This window comes from Zootoca vivipara, chromosome 13, assembly GCF_965207765.1.
Source record: "Zootoca vivipara chromosome 13, rZooViv2.hap1.1, whole genome shotgun sequence".
Taxonomy (NCBI): Eukaryota; Metazoa; Chordata; class Lepidosauria; order Squamata; family Lacertidae; genus Zootoca; species Zootoca vivipara.
In genome coordinates, this window is record NC_142596.1 from 44,213,019 (window position 1) to 44,227,629 (window position 14,611).

General features: G+C 46.0%; 1 protein-coding gene across 6 annotated transcripts; it reads right to left on the reverse strand.

Moving 5' to 3' along the window:
• Positions 1–1,075: 1,075 nt before the first annotated feature.
• Positions 1,076–13,845, reverse strand: TMEM11 (transmembrane protein 11). Of its 6 annotated transcripts, XR_015946915.1 has the most exons (4): positions 13,733–13,845; positions 10,833–10,942; positions 8,135–8,229; positions 1,851–1,988 (listed from the first exon to the last, which is right to left on the reverse strand). XR_015946915.1 is itself a non-coding variant. In XM_035131852.3 (3 exons), the coding sequence occupies exons 1-3, from the start codon at positions 13,796–13,798 to the stop codon at positions 1,472–1,474; spliced, it is 693 nt and encodes a 230-aa protein (XP_034987743.3). In that variant the 5' UTR covers positions 13,799–13,845; the 3' UTR covers positions 1,076–1,471. The 6 variants fall into 6 exon arrangements, 3 of the variants coding, with proteins under 3 accessions (XP_034987743.3, XP_034987745.1, XP_088513522.1); XM_035131852.3 differs by lacking the exon at positions 8,135–8,229 and having other exon boundaries at positions 1,076–1,988; XR_004693593.3 differs by lacking the exon at positions 10,833–10,942.
• Positions 13,846–14,611: the final 766 nt, after the last annotated feature.

Below are 14,611 nucleotides of genomic sequence, written 5' to 3' on the forward strand. Positions count from 1 at the left end.
TTTTGCCAGGGTGGGGAGAAGGGATGCAGACAGCTGAAATCAAATAAGCTTGTGCTGCACATGCATTGCCAAACTGCACTTACTGGCTTTTTGCCAGGACTCAAAAACCACCACCTCCACTACCCTTATTCCTAGTAGCCTAGCTTGGTATTTTCACCTGTTAAGCTCAGAGTAGGTCCTGGGTAGGAACTGCAGATAACCACTAGCACATTCAAGTATCAGAAAGCTGTTGTCCTCTCTCCCGCACCCCAGTTATATAGGGGTGGGGGTGGGGATGCTGCAGCTTACCTTCATTAGGCAGATTTGAGTTGCTAACTGCTATTAAAATAGCAGACATGAAAGAGGAACTACATATACTGTTTGCTCTGCAGCTCATCTGAATGTAGTATCTAGTGCGCAAAGAACAACATCCTTGTCTGATAATAGTACCAGCCTCCATCCCCATTCATTCTTACTGATTCTCTAATGCCAAATTCTAAACCCTGGTTCCTGAAAGCAGAATTGCTCATAGACAGATGCAGTTTCCATGCTTCTGATAAGGCAGGTCACACAAAGATCCAATCCTTGCAGCAATCACACAACTCCGTAGAACAAGATGGTTCTCAGAATTCTTAACCTTGAGAGTAAATAAATGAACATTGGTGATTGCTTATACTGTACCAACAGAAGCTAAAATACTTTACATAATTGTGCTTTTACTCACCCTTCTGGTTTATAATTTGAGGGAATTACTGCATTAGTTACTTGCAGAATGCCTGTTATAATCCTGCTCTCCACCAAGCAAATACAGCTAAAGGAATCTGCTTGGCTCACTCAACAGATCCTGTGACCAGAAGGCTGCAGGATTTCAACCCTTGGCCAAACTGACCTACTGACCTACTGAGCACTCCCCTACCCTCCGGCCCACCGCGCGGTAAGTCTGGGGACCCCTGCCGTAAACAGTGAACCCTCCTCAAGGAGGCCATCTACTCATAACCAAAAGCTGCACTTCAAACTTACAAGTTAGTATGATTATAGCCTTCCTTAAGAGTTATTCCTCTAGAAACAACTTTGGCACCAAAAGAAAGCAAACCACTTGAAATTCTCATCCTTTAATGAATGGTCAGTGATAACTTTGAGCTGGTTCTGTAGAATACAATTAAACAATATACTTAAAGGTTTCTTGGGGGGGAAACAAAAAACCCACACTCCCTCTTAGGTATTTTTCCGTTCATTGACATTCCATTATTGACTTCAGCTCCCAGAGTGTTCCTTTTCACTGCAGATCCATGTCTGAGGTGTAAGAAAACTGAAAAATCCCTTGATGCACCCAGTGACATGTTATTTTTGTTCTAAAAATAACAAAATATATATATATGGATAAACCAAACTGCTTCCCAGGCACCACTTCAAGAAGAAAAGTTGAATGTTACTGTGGGAGTCTTAATACATTTTTTTTTGTCTTTGTGGATTTCTCCTTCCTCTGCCGCAATCATACGGCGTAAAGTTCATAAATCTTCTTTACACAGTACACCAGGGCAGCGAGTGCTATCGTGTTATGCAGTCTCTTTCTGTGCAGGTCGTCCTTCCTCACCAGAACCACTGGAGTGGAGGAGGTGAGTGTATGCAGGGGCAGGCGAGAGAGTTTATACGCATTATACTCCACTTGGTACTTGCAGCAGGGGTCGAATTGCCAAGAGATCCCATAGAGGGTGCAGCAAGCTATGCTGAGGACACCGGCAGGCAAAGAGATGTAATGGGAATAATCTACGGGAACAGCCAGGGGTGTGAAGAGGCAGGCTGTGCCTGCTAGCACAGCTGTCTTGTGCAGGCAGTTCCCAACAGTGATCCAGCGGGCCGTCTCGTCCCCAATGCGTGTGGGCTCAATCACAATGTATTTGTACTGAGCCTCCAAGGCCTGTTCCAGCTCGTATTCAAACTGGTCCTGAGCATTCTCGCCGTTGTAGATTTCGTGAACAATGTAACAGTCCGTGGCAGACAAGGTGACCCTGTCGGAAGAAAAGGCAAATGAGTTACTTGAGGGTTGTGAACTGGCCTTGCTCACTGCCTCCCCCCCCCCATCAGTACAACCTAAGCTTGCCTAGGGGCCGTAGCCAAATTAAGAATTCCAGGCAAGCAAGCCTGGCGGTAGAGAGAAGGATGACTGATCCTCCTCTGCGTAGTTTCTGTACTAACTGCAGAGGACGAAAAGACTCTACAACCAGCACCCGGGGGGGGGGGGGCGACGACCCACAGTGGTCCAGCAGAGGGGGAAACCACACACACTCACTTTTTTTTACTAACCTAATAGCAGTTCAGGTCTTATTTACTTGGTGGTCATAAACCTGTTGTTCTGCACTTCTTATTTTACTATTATAGTGCACTGAGGACATCAACAAATTGTGCTCCACATTTAAGGACACCCATACAAAATCTGTTCGAGTCACAGTATTCCTAGCCTTGTTCCAACATGAACTTGGACATTAGAGGGCAAGATAACATGAGCACATGAAAATTATCAACTGATTTGGGAGACTTGACATAGTACATGGTACAGAAACCTTTTGGACAGAAATACTTGTCCAAAACTCCCTTTGGTAACTAAGCCTTCACAGCCACATGTTTTCAAACTTCCTTCCTTAATCACATGGGCTAGATAGGAACTTCTGCACCAAATGCTTCATACATGATGCCAGGTCAACATATGAGCTGCCCTTCCAGACAATTTTCCATATTGAGTTCCTGGGATCCCCCTGATGAAGGGCAGTTTAGAAATCTCTCTCACACAAAAAAGTTTGGTGTTGCTTTTGGTGATGATAAAAATCTAGGGATTGCTACTGGACACTATCTACACAAAACAACACTTTCAGACCCTCAAGTAGTGGCAACCAGATCTTGACTTTCACTGTATTTCCCTCCCTTGACAGCAGCTTCATCCTTCTATCTCTTTTCCTCAAAACTGACCACGTTTTCCAGTGATATAAAGCAGTGCATGTTATCAATATACCTGGCCAAAGTCTGAAGGTGGCCGCTGACATTAAGAATTAACATCACAGGATTGTTCCTGCAAGTAAGGTGTACTTACTTTTTCAGAGGCCAGTTTCTGAAGGCAAAAAGCTTTCCTGGGGAATGTTTCCAAAACATCAACCTGGAGAATGGGACCATTTAGGTACATGGAGCTTGGAAATTAACCAATCCACACTCAATTAATGGGCCTGGGAGGGGAATCAGATTCTGCCTCTTTCAAGTTTAGAAATTCAGAACATTTTCTGAACCAGCAGTACTTTGCAATTTTGCTTATGGATCCTTCACAGGTCTGTGACTAGAGAAAGACAAATAATGAAGGGAAGATCCTCTTTGGTTCACTCCCAACACACAAAACAGTGCTACCAATGGCATATTGCACCACATTCACCGCTCCCTTCAGTCTTCTACTATGAATGTTTTGCTGTTTTATTCTACCTGTCTCACTGTGGGTGGGTGGGTACTGCCAGCTCTCCTGCAGGTCCTGTTGAATTAAACTACAGTGGTACCTCGCAAGACGAATGCCCTGCAAGGCGAATGCGTTTTGCGATCTGATGGTGACTCACAAGACGAATTCATTTTGCGAAAAATTAGTCTTGTGAATCGCGGTTTCCCATAGGACTGCATTGAAATTTAATTAATGAGTTCCTATGGGCAAAAAAAGAAATTTCAATGCATCCCTATGGGAAACCGTGATTCGCAAGACGAATTTTTCGCAAAACAAATTGACTCATGGAACGAATTAAATTCGTCTTGTGAGGTACCACTGTAGTGTAATGACTTGAACATACACCTATTTTGCACGAGGGAAGTGATTCCCCACATCAAGATACACTTCAGGAGCAATCCAAACCAGAGATCTGATCTGCCAGGAGTTTGGAATAGGTGGGTCTCCAGTTGAGTCAGGGCTCAGCTAGGTTAAGCCCCGCATTCCAGCTCAGTCAGAGGTGCACCAGTCCATCCTCCAACCCAGCTCAGCTGGAACCAGTCTCAAAAAAGAAGCATTCGGGCAGAGATTTACCTCTAGTCCAGACTCTGTTCAGCTTGGTCACATTACCTAGCAACCCAGCACAAATTACACTGATGAAAACAGTGGTTTAAGTCAAACTCCATTTCTAAATTCTTCCTTTCCCTCTCCTAGGCTCAGCCCCACCCCTGGACAGTTTGCAATAGGGGTCAGTTACACCAGCAGAATTTACCCTTGCATAAATGACACTGGCCTCCTATGGTTAAATTATTCTGCCCCAGATGTACAAGGCTATGGCTTCTCCCCCTTCAAGATACATGGTAAGGAGATGCAGTCATTTCCCTGTTGTTGCTCCCACATGCTTCAAAGGAAGAGCCACAATTGATACACCTTGATGGCCTTCCTAATGTGTATTTGCAAAACCAGTTCCCAATCACAATATGCAAGGTCCAAAGCAAATGTAAAAGCAGAACTCCAGAAACACAAGCAGCACGAGAGGCAACATTAAGAAGTCATCGGCCAGAACAGGACACACTGCTGTATTCATTAGCAGACTATGAGCAAGGATTAAGATATTGGATGCTACTGAAAGCATGTCTGAGAACATCAGCAGGGCAGATCAACACACACACAAAATCAAAAAGTGCTTGTGGTGGTGGTACGACGTTGCTATTGAAGTAGTTTTCACATTCCCTCCTGGGAAGCCAAGAAAACCCCACTGCAAAATGGCTATCAGTCAATTTGGACAAAACATTTCAAGCTGCTTTGAAATTTTAAAACTTTTGATGCTGCGGTGAGGTACACCATGCAAAACAAGACTCGAGGAGCAATCTTGTTTACTTGACTTGGACGGGGGGGGGGGGGAGACGACCCCCCAATATCCTCTTTAGGATTTATTCTGAACAAAAAAACCCATAAAATAGCAATCTCTTGAAGAGGGGACTTTAAAACCTACTCTCCTCTTTCTATAACAAGCAGGGATTGAAGCACCCTGCTAGTATTGTGCTTGAGACACAGATCAACTTAGCCCATTTTAAAGCCACCACGGCAGGGGAAAGCTTTTTCCAGACCACATAGCCAAAGGACACCTTTGTTCAAAATGGGATGGAACAAAGCTTTGGAGCAGCTGTGTACTCTACACATTCTTTTTCTAGACCCTCTCATCCAAAACAAAGGGAAGCTTTGTGTGGTGTGGAGTTTGTTTAGCGTCTGCCTGGAAAAACGTTCCCACGGATGACACTGGGAGGGGTTGCAAATTTTAGCACTGTTGCAAAAAAGCTCAGCACACCCAATTCTCTCTCTAAATCAGAGCAAGGATTAGAATCTCGAGAAGAGTGTAGAGAAATCCACAGAGGCTATCCATCACGTGACAGCCTCATTAGCAATTCCTTTTAAAACAACAACACTGCATTCACCAGTTGCGGCAACCCATGGACTTCAATACATTGAAGATGAAAGTCTGTACACTTGTCACCCAAGAACCCCAAGATTAAGTCTGAACCCTGCATATAAAGTACAGCACAAATAAACCTACAGCTGGGACAGGATTTCGGGCTCTGGGAGTTAGTTTTACTGCCTCTTCATACATTTGAGATAGCCCAGCAGGGGGTGGGGGCAGGAGAGAGGATCTAGCAATAGCAAAAATGTATGCTTCAAGACTGCAAGCGTTAGCGTATACACACCCACAGCAGGAGAAATTCCTGCATTCAGCTGTATAGGAATTTGAAAACCTCACATTCACAAACACACACATATAGTATGGCTGCAAGCTATAATTGGTTGATAACTCAACTAATCCTTTAGGGGGCAAATTTTAATCCACCACAATGCAAGCTAAAGGCACACGTTTGTTCTCTGATGTCATTTTGGTGACTTCCTGTAATAAGCAATGAATGGAAATACTAAGATGACCTTCCGTCCTAACAATGAGCAGCAGTTTTTAAACTATTGCTTTGCAGCTTTATACTTTTACAGCTTCTGTGTCACAAAAGGCACCTATGTGATGTTTAACAATCAACTGGTAATTTGCACAGTAGACCAACTAAACAATCAGTTGACAATCCACAGTCTATCTCACCTTTCTGTCAAATGGGCTCAAAGCAGCTTACAATATAAAATTGAAACACAGGTCATAAAAATAATAAAAGTTGTGCCAATGTAAGCTAGCAGCCTGTTAAAAAAAGGCAGGTCATAATTCAATTAAAAGCCAAAGTAAAAATACAGTCTTAACCCAGCACCTAAATGATAGAAGCCTAGGTTCAAGAGATGCATTGGAAGGGAATACCAAAGCCAAAGTACTACCAAAGACATTGTAGAGTGCAAGCATTTCTGAATGCCTTTTGGACAAATTTTTATATCAAACTAGCTGGCCCTGCCACACGTTGCTGTGGCTCATCTGTGTGACTCACCCCCCCCTGTCCCAACCCATGACGTACCATGCCCCCTCTTCCCTCCACCCCGTCTCATCCCTGTGACTGGTCCCACCATGTCCTGACCTATCCCATCCCCTCCTCCTCCCCAACCCCCACCTAGTCGAGTCAGTACCTCCATTCGGCCTAGTCTGTAAAGACTTTGGGCTAGTATGTAAACAGGAGCAGAGGTGCTGTTGAGAGGGAAGGTTTTAAAAAGCAGAGACATCACCTTGCCAACAAAGGTCTGTATACGGTAGTTAAAGCTATGTTTTTCCCAGCAGTGATGTATGGAAGTGAGAGCTGGACCATAAAGAAGGCTGATCACCGAAGAATTGATGCTTTTGAATTATGGTGCTGGAGGAGACTCTTGAGAGTCCCATGGACTGCTAGAAGATCAAACCTATCCATTCTTAAGGGAATCAGCCCTGAGTGCTCACTGGAAGGACAGATCGTGAAGCTGAGGCTCCAATACTTTGGCCACCTCATGAGAAGAGAAGACTCCCTGGAAAAGACCCTGATGTTGGGAAAGATTGAGGGCACTAGGAGAAGGGGACAACAGAGGACGAGATGGTTAGATAGTGTTCTCGAAGCCACCAACATAAGTCTGACCAAACTGCGGGAGGCAGTGGAAGACAGGAGTGCCTGGTGTGCTCTGGTCCATGGGGTCACGAAAAGTCGGACACGGCTGAACAACTAAACAAAAACAAAAACAACCAGTGTAGCCGCTGCTACGACGCTGGTTTGCAACCTGGTTCTTTTCCCAGCATGCATTTTCGTCTGAGTGGTGTGTTTTGAAACATGGGGTTTTACATGGGACAGGTGTGCCATCTGTCTCAGCAAACTTTCCTATAGCCTTCGGACATTCGCATGTGATGTGTCAAAATTTCACCTCAATCGGTCAAGTGGTTTTGTTGAACATTGGGGATGAAGGAACATACCCAGTTTACATTTATATATATATAGATTCTCTCTATGTCAGTTATTAAGAAATGAAATAAAATGTTATTTAAATCAGGAACAAACTAGGACAAAGAAGTGGTTCTTGGAAGGAGAGGAATTCTTGCTTCTAGGACAGCACTGCCGACTGGCAAAGTTTGTGTCACATGGCGCATCAAGTATAGAAGGGTACATCCGAGTAATTGCATGAGCTTTCAAAGGCCATTAAATTCCAAGAGCCACACACCATAGGGGTTTTGGATCACTTTGTCTCAAGTCTAATCGCTAGGGTCAGCACTGTCTGGCACAGCCGAAGACAAGCATGTGTTATGTGTATCAAACTCTTTCAATGCTAACCATGGTTAAAGAATTCAGTATCACCAAGGCTGTACATGGTTCAACAAGATTGCTGGGGAAACCTCAGAGCTGAAACAATAGGGCAGTAACTGGAGATCAGAGCTGAATGGAGAGGATGCCCACCCCAGAACGCCTAACCACACACACTGTAGTGTAGTGTAGGTATTACCATTAATATCAGCCCCCAGATGCAAAGCCATGCTCAAAAGAGAGTGTTGAAGAGGGGCGCGTGAAACGAAAGGACAGCAACGCATGTGAACTGGCCTAGCAGATTTTCACTCAGAATGGAAAAGCCAAAACTTCACAGTTGAATAAAAGTAGGTTGTCCACTGTGTTTGGTCAACTTAAAGACTCACACAGCTGAATGTACGCCTAGTGGCTCACACAAGAAAACAATCACAGGATCATATATTCACAGTAAATGCTAGTTTCTCAAAATGTTTATTGTACTTCTGCAAACCTCAAGGTTCCTCTGATCCTGCTGACACCTCCCTCTGCCTTGTGGATGGTACCGCTCTGGCTATATATGCGACGGCACTCTCACTGCCTGAATATCTGAAACAGATGGAACAAGTGGAGGTTGCAACAAAATGCTGCAGTGGAGTAATCCTCCATCCTATTCTTCCCACCCAGTTTTCACCTCCACCCCTCCAATATTAACCAGTGCTCTATGGCCACTGTGCATGTCCATTCCTCATGGGACCCACCTTGCAGACTTCCCACTATTTACGGTTTTTTAAAACCAGTATCAACCACCTGGGGCCCAGCATTAGAAACTCATTGATATGCAAGCTAATTACCAAATAGCACCTTAAACCTAGGTTATGGTGTCACAATGGAGTGTCTAGGTGCCCTTTTTTGCAATGAGATTAATTATTGTTATTAATTTCATTTCTATACTGTACCACTTTATATTTTAAATGTGTTGTACATTAAAACATCAAATAAAACAATCCAGAAGAAAACAAATTCAAGCTTCAAGGAAAATATTCCAGATCCTTAAGTGAATTTGGCTTTCCCCATATTTACCTACGTAATTTGTAGAGCTGCCTCATAGCAGCTTTAGGAAGCCAGTGTGCTGCAGTGGTTGTTAGAGTGTCGGACCTAGAACCTAGGAGATCAGGGTTCAAATCTCCACTCGGTCATGATACTCCCTGAGTGACCTTGGGCCAGTCACAGCCTCCTAACTTACCTCACGGGGTTGTTGTAGGGATTAACTGAGGAGAGGGGGGTGAACCATGTTCTCCTTTCAGAAAAAAGTGGGAGATAAATGCAATAAGCAAGCTCTTCTGCTTACCTGCTTAAGAAAGCTGGAGGGACCAGCTAGATAGAAATGTTCGGCACCAACAGCCAAAGATATCCACGTGGTCGCAAATGGACCCCGCATAATGTGCCTGGTGAATTTTGAACAGTGCTCAGTCTGTACAATCACCCGGGGAGAACCTGCTGGCGGTGCAGCCACTGGAAGGTACCTGGCCGGTGGCATGTCCCATGTTTGTGGGATGCCCTCCTACTGTCTCCCTCACTATTAACTTTTAAGAGAAAATTTAAAAAATTATTTAGTCAGGCCTTTGATGACTGAAAGTCATGTCCCTGGCAATCTTGAAATTATTAGTTTGGGAGCAGGCAGTTGCTTTTAGGCATTTTAAACTGGTTTTTAGAAGGTTGTTCCATATTTAGTATTGATATGTTTGCTGCCATGCGCTCCTTTGGAGGAAGTTGCATTGTATAAATCTAATAAAAGGCTGCCAACACCTCCATCTTGTGTGTGAATGATGCCATTTTGGCTTCATAAGGATCATTGCTTGGAGAATTAAGTTCACTATTAGTACACAAGCTTAAAAATACATGGTTCATAAGCACTTTTAAACATTCAAAGTACAGTACTTCACAAGACTGGTCATTTTTCTTTACTCCATCCTTGGCATGGAATTCGAACCCCAAATACATGTGGTGCCTCCACTCTCTCTGCAAAACCCGTATCTTCTGCATAGTATTTGGATTACTCCCTTAATCCTCATTCCCAACTATAACAAAGGTTTAAGACATTCAGCTGCATTTGCCAACATTCCTCCCTCCTTCCTCTTGACTGTACATATCTGTCCCAAATACACTTATGTATTTTGGCTGAATACCGTACCAGATATGCCAATGGCACTATGTAATCCAAAGGTGGGGAAGCTCAGGCCCCTGTATTGGTTCTTCCAGGCTGCGTCCCCTCCTTGCTCAGCACTTTCTTGAATGCTCTTGCCTGATTGGAATGCGCCCTTGAACTGTGCTAATGCCCTTGCTTCCCTGAATGGAGAGGGAAGTGTACGTAGAAACCTGACTGGAATGAAGCCTGCTATTCAAGTTCCATCCATCCTCAGCCGACTTTTGCCTCTGCCTGTGGCATGTGACCCCTGGAAAGGTGCCCATTGAGGGAATGTGGACCAATGCCTGGTCTAAAGAAACCGTTACTACTCTAACTGATGTAGTCTATTATCTCCAGACAATGATGAGGGTGAGGGATGAGATGGAGAAACAGCAGCTAGTTGAAGTTGTTGTCAGTGGTTACCTGCCCCTAATGAGCAATCTGTTTTATACAAAGTCAGACCCTTCATCAATCTAGTTCAGTACTGTCTAACTGGCAGCATCTCTCCAGGATTACAGACAGACGAGAGACTTCCCCAACTTTTACCTGGAGATGCTGGGACCTTCTGCATGCGCAGTAAGTGCCCTACTACCCTGTGCAGAGACCCCTGCAAAGCTGGGAAGGGGAGAAGCCCGAATAAGCTGACAGTGTGATGTAGCTAAAAAATAGGCCCCATGCCTTCCTTAGTATTTCAACCAGAGTCAAACATCATAATATAAGAGGCAGCATGTCAAAGAGCAGCATCTGAACACACAATTTACTGGAATTCTAACTCAAAGAGATGCTTCTGACTGGTTTGAGGGATCTGCTATGTTATTAAATTTGACCATATTCCATCATGCCGGACAATATTTTATTCATTAGTTATCCGCCCAACATTAACCCTCTCATGTCAACAAGACTCCCTTTTAAGCTAACCGCCTAGCATCAAAATAGCCTGAAAGCATTTTTTTTAAAAAGCTCATTGATGGGAAATCCAAGAAGCAGGTATAACCAACTGACAAATGAAGGGAAATACATCTACCATGAAAGCTGCACGAATTCTGTGGTTATTTGATGAACACTAGATCTGTTCTGCGTCCAAAACACATTCCTGGCAGCCAAAGTCACACAGATGTTACTCAGAAGGGGACACTGAAAAAAGATGGGCAGAAAACAGACATGTACATTTCCAACTTCTCAATGGAGAGAAGGGTAGAAGCCATAATACAAGGGGGTTAACAATTATTTCAGCCAGAAACAAAGAACTGGAACATTTCTTGAGTCAGCTGCATGTAAACAGTGGTTAAAACTACACCCATCATCCCTACCGGGGGTTGCATCAAAGTAAGTAATACTGTTATGACCATTTTTAAATGCTTCTACTCTGGGTATGATCTCCTTGTTTACAAAAACAGGAATATTACTGTACTCAACTCCTGTTACCACATTACCAACTAGCATACACTGTTTTTCCAATTACCTATGACAGACATAACACTTAGCTATGGTTAGTTTCTGCTGGGGTTTGTTGACTTCACTCTGATTGAGAACTCAGTCATACAATGATGCTATAGTTTAGCTGGTTGGGCTAAACCCAGTCTCTGGAGAGCAGGTATAGGTGCCAATAAGCCCAGCTTCTTACCCTGCAAGCAAAGGCACAAAGAACCTGCTTTTACCAGTTTGCTCACTGCGGATTAAAACCTTGGTTAGCGCAATCCCAAGATTTGCAGAGCTATTCAAACCATAGTTTCACACACTTGTTGCAGCCAATCCATAACCATTGTTTAAGTCAGCATTCCCCAACTTGATTCCTTCCAGATGTTTTGGACTACATCAGCTTCCTAAGCAACAGACTCTCAGAAAACACTTCTGCAGACTTCACATGCAACACAGAGCATTTCTTTATCCCAGTTGCCTCTAACTGCCTTAAACATGATTGGTCCAAGTTCTAACTCAGGGGTCAGCAACCTTTTTCAGCCGTGGACTGTGCCTCAGACCATGTGGTGGGCCGGACTATATTTTTTTTGGGGGGGGGAATAAACGTGTTCCTATGCCCCACAAATAACCCAGAGATGCATTTTAAATAAAAGGACACATTCTACTCATGTAAAAACAAGCTGATTTCCGGACCATCCGCGTGCCAGATTGAGAAGGCGATTGGGCCGCATCTGGCCCATGGGCCTTAGGTTGCCTACCTCTGTTCTAACTGCTCTAGCATATTCACAAACACTCCACTCAATATGGATAACTTTATTATTACCGTACATTGACTTGGAAGTCTTAAACTCTCTTTCAACTGAAGATCTCATTTCATCTATTCCTTATTGGCTTCAACCATTTTAACATAAAGCTGAGAGTATTTATCTTTCCATTGATACTTCAGAAGAATCATGCCTTTCTCCACTGTCTAGTCTAAAATGCCCTAACCATTACTCAAAAGTCCTCATACTGGCTTCATGAGAGAGAATGGAACAAGCAACAACTGAAGTTAGGGATGTTTGCTGAAACCGGGATGCAAAATTATAATTAGGAGTTAACACAGCAATAGTTTCAAATGAGAGTTGAAAATACTGATCTTTTAGAAGCTTACCCATAAAACTGAGAATCTTTACAACAAAAGACTGAACTTCAAAACTAAAAATACAGTATGTTAAAACTTTTGGGGTTAATTCGAGCAATGGGAGAAATCCCCCAAGAAAACTACAGTATGTAGATATTATTTGTTTCACCTCCTACCATTACAGTATCTACATAGAAGTAAAGTGAGAGCTGGTGGCCAAAGGGGGTGAAATTGCCACAGCCAGGAGCCACCAAGTTAATTCCACCCCGCCAGCTCCCTAACCTTCCAAATCCATAACAATGCAACACCTAAAAACACAAATCACTCAACCAACAGGAACAGCTGTGCGTGCACCAAGAGGTCACTCTCAGAGGACTTTGGGGGAGCATTTGCGGCCTTCAAAAATAGATTTTAAGAGCATCCAAGAATATTCTTGGTCTAAGCAGAAGCTACTCTTGTCAGCTCCAGGTGCAACATCTGGGATGGGTGAAACACGCTCGGAGTTAAGGGACGCTGTGGACTGACCTTCCCTTGCCACAGGCCTGCTGCCCCTCCTTCTCCAAGCTGGGGGTGAGGGGATAACCTGCTTTTCCCAGAGCCTGATGGAGCCACGACCTTTCCCCCACCCCGAACCCAGACCTCGTGAGGCAACTGGACTCCTCCTCGGACTCACAGAAGCTTCACACGTTGATGCCTCCAGCGCCCCCCCCCAATCTCTCTCTCGCGCACAAACACACACACATTCGTGTGACCTCTCTTTCGGCAGCACCTCTTCCAGGAGCTCTGCAACCCCTAACCCATCCCGTGCCCACCCCTCTCCCTGCGCCCCACCCCTTCCCCTCCCCCTTCTTTCCCCAAGAATGAACTCTTGCAGCCCCCAACTCCTCCTGCCCCGGGCCCCTCCCGGGGGTGGCCCCCTCCCCCTACTATGTCAAGGCCTTGTGACGCACAGGCCGAAGCCTCGTTTCCCTTCCCTCCCTCCCCATAACTCACCTCTGCCACCTCTCTCGCCCCCCCCCCGACCCTGGAGCGACCCCTCCTGCCTCCTAAACCCAATGACCTCGGCACCCCCGCTTCTTCGGGCAATCCTTCAGCAGCACCCTTCATTCCCAGCTGGCGCCGGCTCCGGGGCTTCCCCGTCCTCCCCCTCTCTTATCCCAAACGCCAACCCGCGCCCTTCCCGGCTCTCCCGTCCCACAGAGACGCCCGGAAGCGGCCTGGCTTCGTCCCCTGCAAGGCCAAGAGGCCTCAAAGAAGCTGAGGGGCCTAAGGGGGGCGTGAGGGGAGAAGCAGCCCTCGGCTCCCCTAGGCCCAGGGCGTGAAGGCCTGGAGACCGGGGGGGGGTAGGTCGCCGAGCAGCCAGCCGGGCCGCAGTCGCTCACCTCTCCCTCGCGCCGGCGGCGCCGCCTCCGCTGGAGCTGCCGGGGCCAGTGCGCCTCCTTCCCCATGCCGCCATCTTGGAGAGACTCGCTTCGGAAATGTCTCCGCCAAAAGTGAAGGCGGGGGCGGGGGGGCGGGGGAGGGAAGGGCGCGCGCGGTGAGGCAAAGGGTGGGAGCGGGAGGGAGGAGGGAAAGGGTCCCGAGGCCTGCCGGGAAACGTAGTCATCTTTAGGGTGGGGGCGGGGTGGAGAGGTGAGTTTGCTCCCGTTCGGAGAGGAGAGGCGGGGCAAGGGAAAGGGAGGATTTAAAAAAAGAAAAGCGGGAAAGGTTCCCGCTCCGAGCTCGAACCACAAGCCCCAGAGTGCTTCGCGCAGCGGCGTTAAGCGGGAGCGGTCGGACTCCCCATCCCTCGCGGCTGCGCATGGGAAATGTAGTCACGATGCGAACGAGCTGGGAGGAAACTTATAGGGAAGGGGGAGGGGAGAGGAACTACAGCTCCCAGGAAGCAGCGGGGCGCGAGAGCCATGCGGTCGCCTCTCGCAAGGCCACGTGGGGCCGAGGGAGAACGTTTACCAACACGGGAGAGCAGGGAGGAAGGAGGCCCCTGAGCGTGCTCCGCCCCCTGTTATGAACACGGCCAATCACAGCCGGCGCCTTTCAGAATGCTCATGTCCTGCAGCTGCGCCAAGAAGCCTGCTTTTTGCAAGTTTACCGTATTTGAAAGCAGCTGCCACTTATTGTAATAGGATTTACTTCCAAGTAACTGCCTAATTTACGGCCTTGCCGCCCCGATCCAATTGCGTTTAATCTGCAGCCATTTCTGATTATTTTTAAGAGGAGTTTTACATCCTGGGATTACAGCGGCCCATAGCTAAGGTCAT

Bases quoted from the DNA above. Each gene is read 5' to 3' on its own strand.
- TMEM11 (XM_035131852.3), bottom strand. From the start codon at position 13,798: ATGGGGAAGGAGGCGCACTGGCCCCGGCAGCTCCAGCGGAGGCGGCGC. The intron at 10,943-13,732 runs GTGAGCGACTGC...ATCTTTTTTCAG, and splicing joins GCCGCCGGCGCGAGGGAGAG to TGTCCCCTTCTGAGTAACAT. The intron at 1,989-10,832 runs GTAGATGTATTT...TTCTTCCGACAG, and splicing joins GAATTCGTGCAGCTTTCATG to GGTCACCTTGTCTGCCACGG.